Source organism: Trachemys scripta, chromosome 3 (genome assembly GCF_013100865.1).
Source record: "Trachemys scripta elegans isolate TJP31775 chromosome 3, CAS_Tse_1.0, whole genome shotgun sequence".
NCBI lineage: Eukaryota > Metazoa > Chordata > Testudines > Emydidae > Trachemys > Trachemys scripta.
In genome coordinates, this window is record NC_048300.1 from 98,574,096 (window position 1) to 98,595,789 (window position 21,694).

At 44.3% G+C, this 21,694-nt stretch overlaps 1 protein-coding gene across 1 annotated transcript; it reads right to left on the minus strand.

Moving 5' to 3' along the window:
* Positions 1–1,010: 1,010 nt before the first annotated feature.
* ZC2HC1B (zinc finger C2HC-type containing 1B) lies at positions 1,011–16,518 on the minus strand. Its single transcript, XM_034766879.1, has 8 exons — positions 16,488–16,518; positions 16,190–16,254; positions 15,742–15,861; positions 14,431–14,569; positions 8,639–8,769; positions 7,514–7,607; positions 4,406–4,496; positions 1,011–1,208 (listed from the first exon to the last, which is right to left on the minus strand). The coding sequence occupies exons 1-8, from the start codon at positions 16,516–16,518 to the stop codon at positions 1,184–1,186; spliced, it is 696 nt and encodes a 231-aa protein (XP_034622770.1). The 3' UTR covers positions 1,011–1,183.
* Between the last annotated feature and the right edge of the window lie 5,176 nt (positions 16,519–21,694).

Below are 21,694 nucleotides of genomic sequence, written 5' to 3' on the forward strand. Positions count from 1 at the left end.
AAAGGAGAGAGAACCTGGCACAGTTCAGAGCTGACTGGTGCAGAGGCAGGAGGTAGCTGCCTCCCTACATGAGAGGAGTATCACTAGGAGCCTGATAGCTAGGACAGCCTCCAGGGAAGAAGCACTGTCCCTGAGTGAGGGAGATTGCTGAGGAGACCGAGGAGCACCCAACAGTGCATGAGCTGTGTGACTGACATTGTGAGCTTAAACCCCCTCCAATCTTACATCTGTCCTACTCAGAGGAACCTGGGACTGTGGCAGGATGCTACAAAAGGTCCACAAGAGGGTGCTACTTGAGTTGAACCACTACAGATTATAGTGGCTATTCCCAAAACTGAAGAGACACAGGAAGTAGCCCAGGGCAGTGGATTTATCTACACTTAAAATGCTACAGGGGCACAGCTTTGCTGCTGTAGTGCTTCAGTGTAGATACTCCCTATAGTGATGGGAGGGATTCTCCCTTCAGCATAGGGAATCCACTTCCCCAAGAGACAACTAGGCTGGCAGAAGAATTCTTCTGTCAATCTAGCGCTGTCTACACCAAGGGTTAGGTCAGCTTAACTATACTGCTCAAGGGTGTGGATTTTTCACACCACTGAGCATCGTAGTTAAACTGACTAATTTTCTAGGGTAGACCAGATTTTGGACTCTGATGGCATTGCTTCACACAGGGCCCTGGGTTGGAATCTGGTAGAGAGGGAGGGCCCAAATCCCCCTATCATACCTTCTTAATGACTGAGGTACCTCTGTCAGGGAAGCAAGAGGCCAGAAGTCAGGCATGCCAGCCACTTGGCTGCCTGGTCCTCCGAGCACCCTATTACAATCACAATGATGTTTTAAAATAATTTTAAATATCTTGATGGTATCCTCTTTTAACCAGTCATAAATGGGGCAGAACAATTTACCAAAAAAAAAAAAAAAAAAAAATAAAAAAAAAAAATACAATTATAAATTATAAAGGGCAATAGAAAATAATTTGTAACCCAGAAAAGAAACTAAGGAAGTTTGTAAACTTCAGCTTGCACATTGTATTGTAATCAGTAACACACAGTTGTCTTCCATGTAATAAACTGTGTGACAAGTTGGAATGCAGATGGTTTTATGGAACTGTTTTCCTAGGATCTTCAGTAGCAATGCTGTACAAGTAAAGGCAGCCATTTCAAGTCATGGGTGATCTGCCGCCTTATCTTCTGCTTTGTGCTGGGAGTCTGAAATCAGTGAAGTGACATTTACTTACTACTAGTACTGAAACAAACCCTTCATATCGTGTTACTTATATTTTTTCCTAACAAAATAAGGTTAAACCAAAGCAACAGAAACAACATAAATAATCACAGCCAGTTAGATGAACTCAGCCAAGCCTGGAATAACTATTTAGGCATTCATGAAAGGCTCTATATGTTCATGCGCTGAAACCGAGTAGAAAAAAGGAACAAAAAATGCTTAACCCATAATCAGACACATTCTTCTGTTTTTAAATTAAAAAAATATTAAAACACACTGTCCATGAACCTGACATACCTTTATATGTAATAAAAGAATAAACTGAATGGGCCTTGGCCAGGTGGGTGAAAGCTAGGGCATTTCTTATTAGACTGCCCCACCCTTTACTTATGCTAGAGTTGACTGGACACTTTCAAACTTGACAAATTCTTTGCATATATTTTTTGGAAGTTTTCACAGAAACTACTTGCTCTGTTATCAGTTTATCGAGTGGTTAAAATTTTTCAATAATTTCAATTTCAATGAAAAAATTGGATTTTTCAGAATTTTTCTACTTTCTAACTGATTCCTTTGTTGCGTGTGGATTATGGAATACTTCTCAGAGTGGTATTTTCCCTAGTGTTAAATCTTCTCATGCCTAGGGCCAGTGGAAATTGGCAGCAAATTTTCCCTATTTACTGGAATTTTTGCCCTGAATTTTACAGATATTTTTGTAGGGTTACCATATTTCTACAATAAAAAAAAAAGAGGACATGGGGTGGGGGGGGGAGCCCTGCCCCATCCACTCCCCACCCCCTGACTGCCCCCCTCAGAACCCCAACCTCCCCTGCTTCTTGTCCCCTGACTGCCCCGACCCTTATCCACTCGCATGGGTGGCAGGGTTGTGGAAATTTTGGTGGTGCCCAGAACCCCCCCCCCTCCACCTGCCTAAGGCTTTGGGAGGGGGGTTGGGTGGGGGGAGGAGGTCTGGGGTGCAGGTCCTGGGCTGGGGATTAGGGTGCAGGAGGGGTGCAGGTTCTGGGATAGAGTTTGGGTGCTGGGTGCAGGCTCCAGGCTGGGGCAGGGGGTGGGTGTGCAGGAGAGGGTGAGGGGTGCAGGCTCTGGGATGGAGTTTGGGGGTGGGAGGCGGTGCAAAGGGAGGAGTTGCTGGCTTTGGGAGGGAGTTTGAGGGCAGGAGGGGATGCAGGGGTGAGGGCTGTCGGTCTGAGGATGAGGGGTTCATGATGCAGGAGGGGGCTCAGGGATAGAGCAGAGGATTAGGGTGTGGGGGGATGAGGGCTGGGGCTGAGGGGTTGGGGGCATTGGAGAGGCTGAGGGCTAGGGTGGAAGGGCAGGGTAAGGGCAGCCTGTCTTCCCAAAGGTAGATGGGGGACACTAGGACCCAGGGGCAACAGATAAGGGAGAGGCAGGCGGGGTGGAGATGTGAGGAGGGGGGGTGGCAGGTGGAGGCCGGGGACCCATCCAACACTCCCCCGCTCCCTGACTGTCGTCCCCCCCACCCCCAGACTCCCCTTACTATTCTGGCTCCACATGTTTGCAAAACACGCTGCCCGGTGGGTCAGTTTGTGTGTTACACAGGGCTGCAGACAGAGGGAGGGGAGAGCAGGGGAGGGCTCTGGCTGCTGGAGGCCAATGGGAGTGGGTCAATCGGCCCAGCCGCCCAATCAGCAGCCGCATTCTGCATGGAAGGGAGGGAGAGAGGCAAGGGAGAAAAAAACCCGGACATTTTAACCTTGTTACCAATTCCTCCCGGACGGCTATTTAGAGACGCAAAAGCCGGACATGTCCGGGGAAATACGGACGGATGATAACCCTAATTTTTGGAAAAATCCACTGGATTTTTAAAAGAAAATTCATACCAAATTATGTTTGTTTTTATTGAATAATTTGAAAAAACTGTTGCCCAGTCTTTTTTTAAAACTTCTTGCCCCCCAAGTTCAGAGCTTTCAGTGCCTACTTGAGATTTTCACATGAACCCTCCCCTGCCTTGGAGACTTTCCACTCCCCCATCAGACATTTTCTCTGTCCTTGACCTCGCAGGCCCCATGCTAAGGACAAAAATTATATTCTAGACATAATATTCAATTTTTGGTAAAATATAAAATTTGAAATCTGTATGGAATGTACTTTCATATAGCCTACCCATGCTTGGTAAGTATCATAGCCGGATGTTTCTGTTAGTATACTTCAGAGTGATTATTCCACTGAGAGCAACAGGACACTTCATAGTTCTTAAAGCTAATGTTTCTCAGGGTATGTCTATACAGCAAAGAAAAACCTGTGGCTGGCCCATGCCAGCCAACTTGGGCTCACGGGGCTTAGGCTGCACGGCTGTTTCACTGCATTGTAAACTTCCAGGCATGGGCTGGAGCCCTTGCTCTGGGACCCTGCAAGGTGGGAGGGTCCTAGAGCCCAGGTTCCAGCTCGTGCCTGAAAGTCTACACAGCAATGAAACAGCCGCGCAGCCTGAGCCCAAGTCTGAGTCGGCTGGCATGGGCCAGCTGCGGAAGTCTAGTTGCTGTGTAGACATACCCACTGTGTCTGCAGACTCAGTCAGAAAGCACTATCAATTTACATTGAAACTGTTCCCTTACCTGCTAAAAGAGTTCCACTCAACACTTGAGAAAGCTCAAGTTCTATAGAAAAGAATACCAGAAACACCCATAAGGAGACCCTCCAGTCACAGAATGGGTGGAAATTCTGCTACATTAACTTCCAGTGGCCCTAGTTGTGACATATTTCTACATACTGTATCTGTTGTTTACATTTAACAAGCCTAGCAAATCTGATCATTTGATTAACCTTATTGTAAAACATACATCGGCTTGGCAGAATGAGTTTTCTAAAAATAAGTTTGATGGATATCAACTTTTTTCAATTTTTTAATCAATTTAAATTTTCACGATTGTGGGAAGTTAGGGTCAGAATTATTTAATGACAATAGATGTTAAGAAGTTAAAACTTTATAACTGTTAAAACAAATTGTCAACATCACAAATCAAAACATACCAAGTAAATATCCTTGAAGCAAACTCGAATAACTTCTCAAGCATTGTTTTTGTCTATCTGTAAATTTTGTATTTGATAATATTTGTCACTTTGTATGCGTGAAATTGATGTTTACCAACATTCACTGATAAAAATCTAATCCTTCCGAGCCTCAGTATAAAATATTTCTTACCGAGAATCTCCTGAAGTATTTTTTCCAAAGGGCACACCAGATGTTTTTTTGGTTCTCTCTGGCATTTCAGCAGAGGACTGCACAGCAGGTCCTTTAAAAGCACAGTAATATATCTCAATATATCTCAATTTTTATATTAAATGAATTATTGCAAAATACACACATATATATAACTGCCTGGGTTATACCTCCAATAATCATTAATGTGACTTATTTTTAAAACACAGTCTGATGGGGAGGGGGGAAACCCTAAAGAAGCATACCAAGCCCAACAATGGGATTAGATAACAAATAGCACCTGATTTCTAACTTCCCACCCTGCTCCTAAAAAACACTGAATGCCAAATTCAATGTGTTTGGTGTGTTTAAGGGTTTTCTTGTTTTGCATGGGAAGACTGCCATAGCCTCCATGTTATCATTACTAATTTGTTGTCCCATGCACCTATATGCTTAGATAAAGGGACATCAAAAACAAATAAAAAGAAATCAGTTTAAGAGAAGAATGAACAAGTCATAATGTCTACTGACTGCAGTAAGATTAAAAAAGTGGTTGCCCCTTGTGGGTCAAAAGAAACCTTGTCACACAGATTACACGCCCGCTGACAGCGGTGTCATATCAATAATACTTGGCACTTCATAGCACCTTTCATTCAGGGATCTCAAAAGGAAGAAGGATAATAGGGCTCTCCTCTTATAATTTGGGTAAATACTCATCTTTAAACACTCATTATAAAAGATCTCAGACTGAATTACAAGGAAAAGATTCCAGCGTTTCCAGCCCAATAATGTGCAATTGCAATATATGTAAGAAATGAAAATAAGGACAGTAGATATATTGGAATTATAGTGACACCAAGTGGCAAGGGAAATTAATCTCATTTCTGCCCCATTCCTTCAACAAGGTCCACTATAACGGATAGAAAGATTCAGTTTACTAAACTGTATTTTTATTTCACATTAATATTAAACCTACATCAAGCTTGAGCTAACGGATTTCAAATTGCTGCCATCTACAAAATAACTATTATAGTATACAGAGGAATAATAATGGTGCAATACCCTTCTCATTACTCTTCTTCTCTTGCTTCTAGACACAATCTGGTCTTTGAGAGCAAAAGGAAGATGTTGCAGCATTACTGAATTCTTCATTTAGCAAAATCCTTCACTGCCATTAACCTTACTTCTCAACAGTAGCGCTCAAATGCTAAAAACTGATTCTCTTCCTCAGGGACTACTACTGAAAAACTCTCTCTCCTCAGTTTCACTTTCTGGGGTCATGCATTTATTTGCATCATGCTGCAAGTATTGGGGTTCCAAGGCATGCAGGGGAATGTTTACATTTAAAAAATGCCTAGCTCACTTTTAATGCATTTCTAGTCGTTTTTGAAAACCCAAAGACTTAGAAAAAAACAAAACCCAAGGTACAAAAGGATACAGACAAGTAATTTTTAAAAACTCCAAATGGGAAGCATTGGGGAGTTTTTAAAACCTCTCCCTCCCGCATTTCTTTTCTAAAGAGAGTGTTCTAGGGAAGTGAGTTCAGGACTAGGGCTGGTTGAAGATTTTCAATTGAAATTTTGCAATTGGAAAATGTGGTTTTGTCAAAATTGAAGTTTTTCTTTGGGAAAAGATTTTGTCGGCATTTTCCATTGAAAAAACTGAAATAATGTTTTTACTTTGGGTTGACATTAATCTCTGCATTTGCCTTAATTACGGCAGTGCCTTGTGGAAGGTGTACTTCTGGGTCCCATAAAGAACCACACTGGTTCAGCCACAGAAGTCCCATGAAGCACTGCAGCATCTCAATAATAAGGAGACACTGTGGTACATCAAGGAAGATGTAATCTGCCCAGGATGCAGAGGGGACCCAGAACCACAACTACCATGAGACACTGCAGTAGCTCAGTCAAATGCAGAGATTAATTTCAACTCAAAACAAAGCATTTGGGCATTTCCAAGTTGAAGTTTTTCGTTCTGTGAAATATTTTGACATTTTAACTTTGTCCTGATTTGGGATGAAAAGGAATGTAGAAATACTAGTTTCCAACAGCATGGAAATCCCATTTTGTGATCAGTCAGGACCTCCTGAGTTCTAATTCTGCTTCTGCCACTGGCTGGGGTCAAGACACTTAACTGCTCTGCCTCGGTTTTCTCATCCTGCACCTCCCAGGATTATTGTAAGGATTCCATTAGGTTTTGTGCAGCACTCTGAAGATGTGAAGTATATTAGTTCTGTGTGTTTGTCCTTTTCAATGGGGGGGGGGGGAGTGGGGGGAAATAGCTCCTCCTGCTCATGACAGAATTAAGCTGAAATCTAAATTTCTTGTTCATTTAACAAGTTCTACACATATAACACCTCCCCATCCTAGTCTACCAACACAGCCATATTTTCTTTGCCAGTCTGTAACACTCACATGATCCAGTTACAAACATTGTTACATTTTGTCCACACAGCAGAAGTGTTGCTTAAAAAAAACCACACAACAACAACAAAACTACATTTGTGCAGCCACCCCGACCATGCTGCCTAACTGACTGTTGTAGTGCATTCTAGGAAAAGTCTCAGAAGCTACTCCCTAGTGCTTCAGCAGGTGTTACAGTGCCTGAATGATTTCTACACAGAAGGACACCAAACAGCACAGGGGCCAATGTATTCTGGCATGTGCTTTCACAGGAAGGGTCTGATCCTACAAGTTGCTGAACACCCTCAAGGCCCATTGAATTCAATGAGAGCTGAAGATGCTTGATGCCTCATGAGCTGCTCAGCATCTTGCAGGATTGGGCCCAGACTGCACAGACAGAGTGATGACTGGTTACAGGAAGACAGCCATCTACGGTAACTAGTCTATGCTGCTGGCAAGAGGTAACGCTGTTTGCTGCCGGGGTTACTAAAATAATGCTAACCATGTTGTTGGAGGATACAAACCGTTAGAGCCAACCAGGTCACCAACTGGGTACAAAACTGGCTAAGAGTGGTAGTGCGGACAGGGTGATGCTACTCTGCAACATTTGAGCAGTAGCAGTAACGGACGCCCAGTTGCAGAGTAGTAATGACCTTGTGCAAGTATTTCTGAATGTTCACTCACCCAATCGATTGCAACTCCTTACCTGCAATGGCAGCTTCTTGGGCTCTGTTCTGAAGCAGTGATTCCACAGCACTTGTTAAGGCTGGCTCTCTCCTTTGAGTCATTTGTTGCTTACCCTGGTGAGGAGAACACAAGCAGTTTGCATAGTTTCATGACAAAACTGACCAGGACTCAACTCCAACAGAGATTTTGTGGAGGTGTTGAGAGCAGCCCATTTTCTTAATCCCCTCGGAGACAGCAGCAGCTGGCCAAGGCAGAGGGCAAGGCCACCAGTAGCTTGCTTCTTCCCCAAAGCATTGTTTTCCCATCCAGCCTAAAACAACCAAGACACTCAGAGAAGCAGCCCTTCAGTGACACCTGTAGGAATCTCCCCGTCAATGGCATCACCCCTTTGAAACACCCGGTTCTCCAGAATCTCCCTCTATTAGACATCCACCATCTTAACTATGGAGTATTTTAAGCCTTTTGGTGGTAGATAAAGAATTTTATCCTCAATTTTTTCCCCTCCATTGTAGGATTTACCTTTCATCAGAAAGCTGATCCTCCTCTAAAATTGAAATACTTAAAAGAAAATGAACTAGTGGGCATAACAACAAGATTTTTACTTTGCTGATTACTAGTTACAAACTCCGTCTGTCACTCACTCTTTTTTTTTATTAATGAACTATTTATGTTTTAATAAAATCTTTTTTTAAAAAATCTTTCAGTAGAAGTTGTATAAACATTGAATAAATACAGCAGCACAGGTCAAGACACAGAGGATTAACTCCACTTCGGAGGCTACCAAAGGAATTTGGCCTTTGATATATCCCTTAGGATAGTACAGTAGTACTCTGTATCCAGCATGGAAGCTGTATTAGTTTCCATTACTCTACAGTTGCTTTCCTGGAATCTAATTAGAGAAGAGTCTGAAAAAGCTATTTTCTCCTCAGCATTTGCTACCACACTTTTCTGTAACTTCCTACAGACAGAGGGGTTCTTTTTTGAAGCAACTCACATGGCAGTTAATTAAAAAACCAAAAATATCATTAGCTTCACTGTGGTTTAAAGCTACATATGAATGTGGCGCTTCCCTCCCTACATCACAACCCATGATGAGTCTGGTGAGCCTGTCTGCAAGAAAACACAAGGCAAATGTGTTACTTACCGGGGCCTGTTTGGCTGCTTTCTGGCCTGGTGCAAAGACACGTCGTGTAGCTTGTTCTTTGCAAAAACTGATGTGCCTCTCTGCTGCAGCTTCATTAAACCTTCTCAAGCAGTAAGGACACTGAATATAATCTGATTACAACAAAGGAACGGGTATGATTGAGTCAACAGCTCATAAGATATTGAGAGAGCATTGACTACTCTCTGGGAGACTAGGACTCAGGAGACCTGGGATCAATTCCCAGCTTTGCCTGTCCTGCTGGGTCACTTCCCCTCACTGTGCCTCAATTTCCCCATCAATGCTAAGAACTGCCCTTGGCAAAATTCCACACATCTTGGCAACTATGTTCATTTGATCTGTTTGTTGTAGAAATGAAGGCTGGGTGCCATGATCAACTGCAAGTGTTGAGATTCTTGTTGTTGACATACAGGCAGTGGTGAGCTGGAGCCGGTTCACAATGGTTTGCGGGAACCGGTTGTTAAATTTAGAAGCCTGCGTGGGACAACCGGTTCTAAAAGGGCATTTAAATTTAACAAGCGCTCCCCGCCACGGCCCCCGCTCACCTCAGCTCTGCCTCATCCCATGAATGCTCCGCCCTGCTTCTCCTCCCCCCTGCTTCCCGTGAATCAGCTGTTCGCGCGGGAAGCCTGGGAGGGCTGAGAAACAAGCAGGCTTTCCGCTCAGGCCCAGGAAGATGGAGCTGAGGTAGGAGGAGTGGGGAGGAGCGAGGAGGGCCATGCGCCCAGGCCGGTATCTGGCCGCAGCCCTGCGTCCCCACCTGCCCGCAGCCCTCCCTGGCTCCGGCCGGCCGCCCTCCCCGGCTCCTGCCGCAGCCCTGCCTGGCCCCGCATCCCTGGCCACCTGGCTCTGGCCGCAGCCCCAGCCGCCCGGCTCCTGCTGTGTCACGACGTGGCTTGGCTCTGGCAGTGCGGGTCCGGGCGCGGCGGTGGCGGTCCCGCATCCCCAACTGCACAGCTCCTGCCACAGCCCTCCCTGGCTCCAGCTGGCCGCCTGGCTCCTGCCGCATCCTCTGGCCCCAGTCCCGCGCCCTTGGGCTCCGGTCACCTGGCTCCTGCCGTGGCGCAATGCAGCCCGGCTCTGGCGGCAGCAGCCCAGCCCCGCGGCTCTGGCCACGGCCCTCCACAGCTGCCCGGCTCCTGCTGCAGCCCTCCCTGGCCCCGGCCATGCAACTCCTGGCCCCGGCCATGCAACTCCGGTCGTGGCTGGACTGTAGCGCAGCCAGCCACGTCCAGTCAGTGTGGTAAGTGGGCAGGGAGCAGGGAGGGGGTGTTGGAGAGAGGGCAGGGAAGTTCGTGGGGTGATGGGGAGGTGGATAGGCGTTGGGGTGGTCAGAGGGCAGGGGGATTGAATGGGGGCAAGTGTCCCGGGGGGGGCAGTCAGGAAGGAGCAGGGGTTGGATGGGGCAGTGAGAGGCAGTCGGGGCAGGGGTTCCTGGGGCAGTCAGGGGACAGAGAGAAGAGGTGGTTGGATGGGGCAGGGGTCCCGGGGGCCTATCAGGAATGAGAGGAGGGGTTGGATGGAGTGGCGGGGGGCAGTCAGGGGATAGGGAAGTGGGGTGGATGGGGCAGGGGTCACTGGGGGGTGAGCCACGACCCCCTCGTGGGGTGAGGAGGGAACCGGTTGTTACGATTTTGGCAGCTCATCACTGCATACAGGGCTTGGTCCAAAGCCTACTGACAACAATGAGAGTTTCTCTCCCCTCTGATATTGCACTACAAATCTCTATTCTGCATTCACTGAGCACAACTGGAATTCCATATGTGAAATGAATGCAGAGTGGGCAAGAGAGTGCTACATTGAGGATGTGTAGCCTGGATCACAGAGCAGCATTTCTTCACATAAATGTGGAGGATTATATTATGCTTTGTTTTAAAAAAAATAAAATTGAATAAAACTCTAGAAAAATCAGACATTTAACAAAAAAATGGCAATGTGATTAACCAAAAGGATTACTGTACTATATACTATAGCAGGGGTAGGCAAACTTTTTGGTCCAAGGGCCACATCGGCATTGCAAAACTGTATGGAGGGCCGGGTAGGGAAGGCTGTGCCTCCGCAAACAGCCTGGCCCCTGCCCCTTATCCACCCCCTCCCACTTCCTACCTCGACTGCCCCCTCAGAACTCCCGACCCATCCAACCCCCCCGCTACTTGTCCCCTAACCGCCCCTTCCTGGGACCCCCGCCCCAACCACCCCCCAAGACTCCACCCCCTATTCAATCCCCCCCTGCTCCCTGTCCTGACTGCCACCGGGGACCTCCTGCCCCTTATCCAACCCCCCGCCCCCTTACCATGCTGCTCAGACCAGCAGAAACTCGCAGCCCTGCCGCAGCCAGCCACGCCACCCGCACTGCCTGGGAGTGGCGGGTCAGACCACTGGTGGCGTGGCGAGGTGAGGTGAGGCTACAGGGGAGGAGGGACAGCAGGGGAGGGGCCGGGGACTAGCTTCCCCGGCCAGGAGCTCAGGGGCCGGGCAGGATGGTCCCGCGGGCCGGATGTGGCCCACAGGCTGTAGTTTGCCCATCTCTGTACTATAGTTTCAACCAATTTGCCTGGTACTGAAGTTAGGCTTGCCAGCCTATAAGTATCAGGATTGCCTCTGAAGCCTTTTGTAAAAATCAACATTACATTTGCTATCCTCCAGTCATCTGGTACAGAGGTACACGAGTTAATTCAGTTTAAACTAAATGGAAAAATAAACAAAAGTACGTCTGCAGCTAGGGTCGTTGATTTCAAAAAGGAAAACTTTAAACTAATTCCCTTAAGTTTTTAGGGAATTTGCCTGGACTGAAGAACTCAGGGATCTGAATGTAGAGAAGCCTTGGAATCATTTTAAGTCAAAGTTGCAGAAACTTCTGAAGCCTGCATTCAAAGTGGGGAGGGGAAGGGGGCGAGAAGAGAGGGGAAAGGGGAAATCTCATACAGAAGGGTTGCAAGACCAAACTAGCTCAACAAGCATCTCAAACAGGCTATTAAAAGAAAGCAGAAAGCCTACAAGGAATGGAAAAAGGGAGGGATCTGCAAGGAAAGCTACCTTTTGGAGGTCAAAAAATGTGAGGCTAAAGTGAGAACTGCAAAATACCTTTACAAAAGGACATTAAAACCAATAGTAAAAGGTTATTTAGCCATATAACTAAAAAGAAAAGAAGAAAAGAAGTGGGACTGCTAAGCATCAAGGATGGGGTAGAGATTAAAGATAATTCTAGGTAGGGCCTAACACCTAAACAAATACTTTGCCTCAGTTTTAAATAACGGGAATGAGGAGCTTGGGGACAATGACAGGGTGGCTAATGGGAACAAGGATATGAAAGTAGAAATTACCACATCCAAAGGTGAAAGCAAAACAAACAGCTTAATGAGACCAAATTGGGGGGCCCAGCTACTCTCCATCCAAGAACATTAAATGAATTGGCACATGAAATTGCAAGCCCAATAGCAAGGATTTTTAATGAATCCATAAACGGGGGGGTTATACCCTATGACTGGAGAACTCCAAATATAGTACATATTTTTAAGTTAAAGGACCATTAGTTTGATCTCAGTTGTATGCCAAGTCTTAGAACAAATTTTGAAAGACAGAGTAATAAAAGACAGAGATAAACAGTAAAGGCGATAAAATACAGCATGGTTTTACAAAAGGTACACCAACCAGATCGCTTTCTTTGAGAAGAAGATCTTAAATTTTCTAGACAAAGGAAATGCAGTGGATCTAATCTATCTGGATTTCAGATAAGCATCTGATATAGTTCCACATGGGAAATTATTAAATTGAGAAGATAGGAATGAACATAGAATTGAAAGGTGGGTAAGGAACTGGTTAAAGGGGAGACTACAATGAGTCATACTGATAGTTCACCTATCAGGCTGAAGGGAAGTTCCTAATGGAGTTCCTCAAGGATCAGTCTTTTGACCATTAATGACCTTGACACAAAATGTGGGAATGTGCTAATAAAATGTATGGATGACACAGGTTAGGAGATATTGCCAATACAGAGGAGGACTGGAATGTCACACAAGAAGATCTGGATGACCTTGAAAACTGGAGTAGTAGAAATGGGATGAAATTTAATAGTGCAAAGTGTAAGGTCATGTAATTCGGGACTAACAACAAGAGTTTTGCTACAAGTTAGGGATTTACCAGTTGGAAGCGACCGACGAAGAGAAAGACCTGAGTGTTTTGGTCTACCACAGATGACTAAGAGATGCCAATATGATGTGGCCATGAAAAAAACGAATGCAATCCTAGGATGCATTAGGCGAGGTATTTTCAGTAGAGACAGGGAAGTGTAACCATTGTACAAGGCACTGGTAAGACCTCATCTGGAATAGTGTGCGCAATTCTGGTCTCCTATGCTTATGAAAGATGAATTCAAACTGGAACAAGTGCAGAGAAAGGCTATTAGGATGATCAGAGGAATGGAGAACCTACTTTACAAAAAGAGACTTAAGGAATTGGCTTGTTTAGCTTAACAAAATGAAGGCTTAGGGGAGATACGATTGCTCTCTAAGTACATCAGAGGGGTAAACACCAGGGAGGGAGAGGAGTTATTTAAGTTAAGGCCCAATGCTGGCACAAGAACAAATGGATATAAACTGGCCATCAACAAGTTTAGGCTTGAAATTAGATTAAAGTTTCTAACCATCAGAGGAGTGAAGTTCTGGAACAGCCTTCCAAGGGGAGTAGTAGGGGAGAATTACCTAACTTGTTTCATAATTGAGCTGATAAGTTTATGGAGGGGATGGTATGATGCCTAAAATGACACATGGCACATCTGCATCGCGTATTAGCAGATATCTTCAACAACCAGAGATGGGACACTAGATGGGGAGGGCTCAGAGTTACTAAAATAATTCTTTCCCAGGTGTCTGGCTGGTTGGTCTCACCCACATGCTCAGGGTCTAACAGATCACCAAATTTGGGGTCAGGAAGGAATTCTCTCCCCCCCCCCCCACACACACACACATTCTAGGACAGATTGGAAAAGACCATGGTGGGTTTTTGCCTTCCTCTGCAGCATGGGTCACTTACTGGTTTGAACTAGAGTAAATGGTAGATTCTCTGTAACTTGAAGTCTTTAATGATTTGAGGACTTCAGTGACTCAGCTAGGGGTTATGGGCCTGTTGCGGGAGTGGGTGAAGTTCTGTGGCCTGTGCTGTGCAGGAGGTCAGACTAGATTATCATGATGGTCCTTTTTGGCCTTAAAGTCTATGAGAAGCAAGAGGCTCAACTTTCAAAGGTGCTGAGCACCCACACCTCCCTCACTGACCTCTGAAAATCCAAAAGGTGAATTCATCCCAATGCAAAGGGCCAGCATGAGGCCTATGCCTGACTTACAGTTTATTCCAAGTGGTAAGGGATGAATTTCACCCTTTGTTAGTCAATGCCAGAGTCAGGACTAGAACCCAAGCATCCCAACTCCCACCTCAGAGCTCTGCTACTAGACTGATGAGTTGCTACCATTAAGGTTGAAAGGGCCAATTATTTTTCTTCCTCTGCAATTCATCTATGTTGCTCTACTTCTCCCTGATTCTCTCCTCCTACTACTTATTGAATGCAGAAACCCTCTTTAGCTGCTCCCAGGGCTGCCCCTAATTCATGCTCTGCTCCACCACTACATTTTAAAAATAATCAGGAATGAGGGAGTTAATGTTCACCTTGGGTTGCGCAGAATGGAGTAAAGCTGAAGCCCATCTGTGAACAACAGGAGCTCATTGTTTTACCAAAGATAAGCAAGCACAAGAGCAGCAGTAAGTGAAACTAAATCACAAACCTGGATTGACGCTTGGAGGTGGAGGAGGAGGAAGGGGTCGGCCCTCTTTCATGGCTTTTGTGACTTGCTTGGCTGACTGAATAGCACTAATAAAGTCCTCATGCAGCTGTCTCCAGTTAGATTTCTTTTCTGGTTGTTTCTGTAAAGGAAACGTATTGCAACAAACTCTATATATCCATCTATGGGGATATATAAAGACTTTGACTGAGGGTTCTTTGCTAAATAAAATTTCAAGAGGAAGAAGAAATATTAGAAACAGAACAAAATCTTAGTAAGACTCAGAAAAGTGATTTGACCTATCTCCCCATCCTCACAAATTAACCAGTGCTCCAAGGGACCAATAAAAGAATAGCCTCTCATAGCAAGACATTTAGGTCACAGAGGACTATAGTTTATACTGGATTAAATATGAAAGTTAGCATGACAATCACCTCTCCCCCCCCTTTGATCTCCTCTTATATTTTTTGCCTCTTCTCTCAATCAAAGTCTGAAATTGGATTCTGCATAGCCTGCTGCTGTTACTAGATCAGCAGCAGCAAACCCTCATCAGCCTGGGCTGAAATTATTTAGTTGGGGTTGGTCCTGCTTTGAGCACGGGGTGGACTAGATAACCTCCTGAGATCTCTTCCAAACCTAATCTTCTATGATAAACAGCACACAACCATAGTATTGGCATCTGTGAGACAAATGCTGTGTGTGTGCCCCAGTCCTGCTTAGGCCCTACGGTTACCACAGCAATACAGATAATGATCTTTCTTAAATAAAGGAATAAAACAATACTGTTTGAATTTAATAGCAATAAAGCTCTGCAGCTTTGTCCTTGGGACTTTACAGGCCACAGATGGCTCTTGAGCTGAACCTTGAGCATTCCTGCACCAGATCAGTGTCCTACCATCACTTCCTCTCATGGACCTAACTAGAGAGGAAGCTGTCAGAAGCTTGTATGTTATTCATATGTTTTATTTTTAAGGAAAACTCCTATAAGAGCTGAGGCCTCCATGTGTTCCTAACAGTTTCACTGTACACCAGCATGGCTCTTGCACTGAGAAGAAGCCTCAAGTTATGGAGGCAACAAGCCACTTATTAGCACTTGATAAAGACCTTGATAAAGGCTAGGGCTGGGGACAGGGGAAGGCAAGAACAAAGCCAGACCCAGTCGAGGAGACAGCATTTCCCAAGAGAGAATGCCACACACAGCGAAGAACCCTAGGCTCATTCAGGACACCCATTCATCGCTGGAGTGAATGACAACATTTGTTGACCAAAGATATTAGAATGAAGGCAACATGCCTGCTACAATTTCAACAATACCTTTGGTGGTGGCTGTTTCTTCACTGAGGGAATTTCAGTTCCCTGCAGTCTCTGTTTCAAAGAATTGAAAGGTTTGCGCTTTTTGTTGAAGACTTTCCTGCATATTGGCTCATGCCTTAACTGGGATGCAAAGAAAAAACAAAATCTTATGGCAAAGACCTTATGTTCTGCTAATGCTGCTTCTGTCTAAGGCATTATAATTATTTCTGCCACACTCTGGAATATTGCTAGATCAGAGAAAGCACAAATAACCTATTTACACCACAGGGCAGGACAGTACTCTGAATACTGAACAGATCAGTCAGTCTTCTTTTTTCCACAGACAGAGTGAAAATTCCTTTCAACATCTGTGTTTAACCTACTGGCATTTACTGCCCCTCCCCCCCCCTCACAATTCCCCCACAGATGCATAAAACTTAAAGTAGAGGGGGAAAAGCCTTTGTTTTACCAGAACATCTTGTGCAAAATGTCTTCCACAGGTTTCACAAGCTAGCAAATCTTGACTTCTGGCAGCTGTATAAAATTCAACATATCAAATTATTAGTTTCACAGGATTTCTTGCCCTCACCCCCCAAAATCAATGGTAAGAGCAGGCCCTATGATTTCTGGAACTGGTTGTATAAAGGGCACTTTCGCACAACGAAAGTCACCTGTGGGTTTTTTCTTCCCCCTTTTGTGATCTCTCCACCTCAGTGGTGGGGTAAATTTCATACCCCACAGGCCTCCATTTCCTCTGTTTGTCTTACCAACTGGAGGAGCCAGCTTCATCATTTCCATTCGAGTTACTTTACAGTTTAATATAAGAAATGTTAGGGGTTACCATTCAACTGAAGACTTACCAAGTGGCACATTTAGATACTAGGATGATAAAATGCCTAAATGGTTAAATTCTAACTTTGGCTCTAAGCCAACTGAACTTCTCCTATATACTTGTTCTAACGTCCTTCTCTCTGCTATTGAAGACAGGTATCTTTAGCATGTCAGTCCCTCTGACATCTCACCCTCCGAGCTGTTGGCTTCCTCCCCAGTCCTGCTCCTTCCCCACTGCCCAATGGAAGGAGAGGCTCATGAGTCCCCCTCCCTCCTGCCCAGCTGCCAACTCTGTTTTAACTCTCCACTGTCTCTGGCCTATTGCTTTTCCTGTACCTGTTCCCTGCCTGAGAAAGGAGTGATGGACAGGTCATGTTGTGACTCTGGGGAGATGGTGTAGTGTGAGGACAAACACAAGAGCCATGTTTAAGCACCAACTGGAGAACTCCTCAACCAGAAAATTCCTACCTTTATTAAACTCCCAGCTGCAACACATCCTGGTCCTCCAGAGAGGACCAGGAATGCTATAAACCCACCACATTCTCCCTTTTTTTATAGTAAAAGATTAAACACTAAGACAATGTATACACACACGCACACACACACACACCCCACAATTCAAAATGAACTTTAAATGCAATTGATAAGGGGCTAGAGTAGTGCAAATAGTTTTAAGGAATTAAATAGTCCTGAGCAGTATTCTAAAGTTCAAGTCTTTGAAGGGGTCTGATCAGTCTTCCAGGCCATGTTCTCATTTCCATATTGAGTTTGTGCAGGGAGTTCCCTGTGGAGGAGGATCACTTTCCGACAAAGTACCTGCAGGTTCCAGATCCTCTCTGTGTTGTCAGGAAACACTGCAGATGAACCCGATCCCTCCAGAGAAGTACAGGCGGAGTTCCCACTAGGTAGGATGTGGGAATTTCTGTCAAGTTCTGAACAGTTCCAAATGTCTGGGAGCTTTTAAGCCAAACTTTGTTCCCTGGTCTCAGTTCAGGTAGTGCTCTTGTTCTGTGCTGAACATTCAAATTTCGTTGTTGCTGAATTTTTATTTTGGTATACGGTTTTTTAAATTCCTTCAGGTTGGACCACTTAGGCTTAAGCTGAATCAGGTAAAGGCATCCTGGATCATCTTCCCATCAGAAGTTCTGCTGGAGATAGTTCAGACAGTGTTGACCGATAGGCCAAGGAATGCTTTATATGGGTCCAGTGATTTTTGCAGAAGTCTTTTTAAAGTCCACACTGCGCTGTGCACCTCCTCATTACTCTGGGGTAATGTGGACAAATAGTACAATGTTCAAAATCAAAGTCTTGTGCAAATGCTAGGAAGGTTTCAGAGGTAAACTGAGGCTCATTATTAGATATGAGGACTTCTGGAGCTCCATATCTTGCAACTACTGACTTTGGTTTCTGGATGACCTGTGCTGATGAAGTCAGTCAATATATCTGGAAAAGTAATCAATCAACTACAATAATGCATGTATGTCCTTTCCAGAAAAGCAAATCTGTGACTAACCACTGCCATGGTCTGTCAGGTAGCTCTGCAGAGAGTAATGGTTCTGGGTTTCCCCCCCCCCCCCACCACCACTTTTACATATCTTGCAGCCCTCTACTAAAGTCTGAACTTCCATATGGTGGCCTGGTCTGAGTAGGGATTGTTGTGCTTGCGCTGGGTGCTTGTTTATACTTTGGAGTCCATGGATTTTGGCGTTCATGGATTTTGGCGAGCATCTCTTTCTGAAGCACCACTGGGATAAGAATGCATTGTCCTTTCAGAAACACCATCCACTGTGTGAAGGTCATTTTGGTCCTACCAATATGGGTCTGCTGGAAGGTGACTCCTTTGACCTCACCTTCTTCGGTAGAGTTGAGTCAGTTTCTGGCAAGTCTCATCCTTTAGCTGTTCATCTCTAATTTTCTGATGTTAGCTGGCAGCTGCTAGAATTGCTGCCAAAATGAGGTCATTAAACCTTTGACATCTTTCTCTAAAGCCTTTTCATCTTCTGGTGCTGGCTGCTCAACTGGGACTCTAGACAGAGTGTTTGTTTCTATGTGTTTTCCCTGGTACATGTTGAAAAAAAAAAAATTGCATCATCCACAATCAAAAATCTCTGAATCGTAGGTGGAAGATATGATGCCCTGCTCATGTCACTCAAAACTGAGTTACCGCCCTGACTCAGCAAGTGAGCCTTGCTGCTGCTAAGCTATGAGTCAGCCCGCTGATACATCAGCTTGTCTGCCTTGCCAGCAAACTCCTCAGGACTCTGCCAGCCCAAACCTTTCCTAGCAGGTAACACACAGTCAATCCCCATTCCCAAGTTCCTCAGGGACATCTTTTCACTGGACACTCACAGAAGTTCGCTGCCACGCCAGCCTGGTACTTTGGCTGAGGATTTTACTCTTCAGCTTAATACGCAGCACTCAGATGTTTTTGTAACAAAACAAGACTCCAATGAATCTATCCATGCCACTTGTTACACATGAAAAGAAAACAAGCAAGACAGGAATGTAAATGTGGAGGAACAACAGATTTTGTTCCCGAGTTCAGAAAAATATTTGTAACATGTTATCTTACCGCTTTTAGAACAGACTCTGTCGTCTCTGGTTGTTTTTCTACAATTAGCACAAACCTTGCAAACTAACAGGCCTGCTTCAATTAGCACAAACTCAGCAGGCTGGGAGACCTATTTCTTTCTAATAATACAAGACAAATCCAGGGTCTGTACTGGACCATACTTTACCCAAAGCATTTATATTACTTTTAATCCAACAACATGAAGCCTTAAAGACACGGATTATGACATTGGCAAATTGGGGGACTGAGTGTATCAGGCCTGATGAGAATTACAGTATAGTGTGCCCTCTGCCAGTTGGCATTGAGGGGCTCCCTCAGTTACAGGTCATTCAGTGGTTTTGAATCCAATAATCCCCATAGGGCTTGTGATCTGTTTCTGTGTTAAAATTCAAGCTAGATATGCAGAGGACCAAGGGATTGCTAGAGCTTCCTTTTCCACCTGAGTATGCCACTGATCAGTTTCTGTAAGGCTTCTTGATATGAATGCAGCAGGTCTCATGTCTCCTGGCTGCTTTTGCGTGAGCACTACCCCACATGAAGAGGCATCTGTTGCTACTGTTGACGGATAGTTTACTGAAGATCGTGTAAGAACAGGCAGAGATGTCAGTAGTTCTTTTATACAATTAAATGCATTTTGTGGTGCAGTCCACCAGATCACATATTGTGATCATTAAGAGAATCTCTTAAAGATTTTTAGAGGAGCTAAAATTGGTAAGAATTTCCCAAAATGATCTGTCGTGACCAGGCATCTTCTTACAGTAGAAACATCTTTGGGGTCAGGTAAGGTGAATAATGCTTTCAGTTTGCCGGAAAATCAGCTGAATTCCGTTTGCCAAGTATGTGTCCTATAAATTTTATCTGCTTCTTTCCAAATTCACATTTCTGAGTGACCTTGTTGAAAACATCTCAAAACTGCATGTAATCACACACAGTGTTCATTTTTAATCTCTACCATCTACCAACATATCTGCATTGCAAAGGATACCAGACGAACCTGACACAATCTGAGACAGTCTTTTTTGGAAATGCTTTGGTGCTGAAGATATGCCAAATGGAAAACAATTCAAACGGTACCTTCCAAATGGGGAGGAGTATAGTTAACAGATTCTTTAGCAAGGGGGATTTGCTAGAAGGCTGGGATAGTATCTAACTTTAAGATTTGTGTTTGGTTAAATGCAGGAACCATGTGTCTTTCTCTACACATGCTTTTACTAAGTTGTCTAAGATCCACACAAATTGAGATTTTGCCAGTGGGCTTTGGTATACAGCCACCCCCCACACCAGTCACAGGGGAACTCTTGCCCAGACATTTTTCCATTCTTCTTTGACTTTCCCTACCAAAGCTATAGACATGCAGCATGGGGCTGTGAAAGCAAAGGGAGTGGTTGATGGCAATCAGTTTGATTTTGTACTCCCGACCGCTTCCCTACCATGGTGCAGACATGGGGATACACCTCCTGTATAGTTTGCTTTGTGCATTAGTACCAAAGCTCTGTACAACTTCTCATGAGTTATGTACCCGGATACGTGGATGCCAATATCTAAACCGTATTCTTAAATTTATTCACCTAAATTAGGGTTATTGCTGATTATGTGCTCTATGTATCAAGTGACTTTTAAAAACAAACTTTGTATTTGTGGATAATCTAAGCACTACACCCAGATGTACAGACCCTCATCTCAACCTATGTATTACATAATGATTTTAACATTAGCTTTAATAAAAATTTTAAATGTCCTCCTTGTGAGAGGTGGCTGATTAGCAACCCTAGAGACTGAAATGTAGGGGCAAATACAGCACAAGTACCTTAATGTGGAGTGGCCACCTCGAGACAGTTAATCTTCCATGGCAATTCAAATCCTTGGCCTCTCTACTGACTTTGCACACAAGCATGCCAATTTCGCTGGTGGTGACACAGATAGTTTTCCCTTAAGAACTGACTGCAACAGTTTATTTTCCATGTGCCAAAACAGTAATCAGGTAATAGCACATTTTAGTTATTACTACCCATTAGAACTGGTCAACAAATTTTTGGAATTTAAATTTTTAAGGGGAAAAATGGCATTGGAATATGCTCTTAGTTTTCGAAACAAATTTCAAGAAGTTTAAACATTTCAAGCTTTCTTTTTCAAAACAGTGAGAAAATTCCCACTCTTTCTTCCCACACCAGAAAACCGTGAAACTTAAAAAAAAAAAAAAAAAACAACCAAGTGAGATAAAGTACCGTTTTACTTCCCTCCCCCCTGACTTTTCTAATGGGAAAACAAGTTCACCAGTGAGAGAAAAAGGTGGAAAAACCCTGTAAAACCTAAACCATTTTCTGAAACAAAAAATTTAAAAGCTTTTCATTTTGAGAAATTCCATTTTGAATTCATACTAGAAAAATGTGTAACACACAAATCAAATGATTGGTATTTTTTACTTAAAAACAACCACCTCCAATGATCATGCAGGAATCAAGTCTTCTACATGGAGTTGAAAGCTCTCTAGGCAGTTATCTAGTCACCCATGAACCATCTTTAACAAGTGCTAATGAGACTTTAGATCAGGGGTCAGCAACCTTTCAGAAA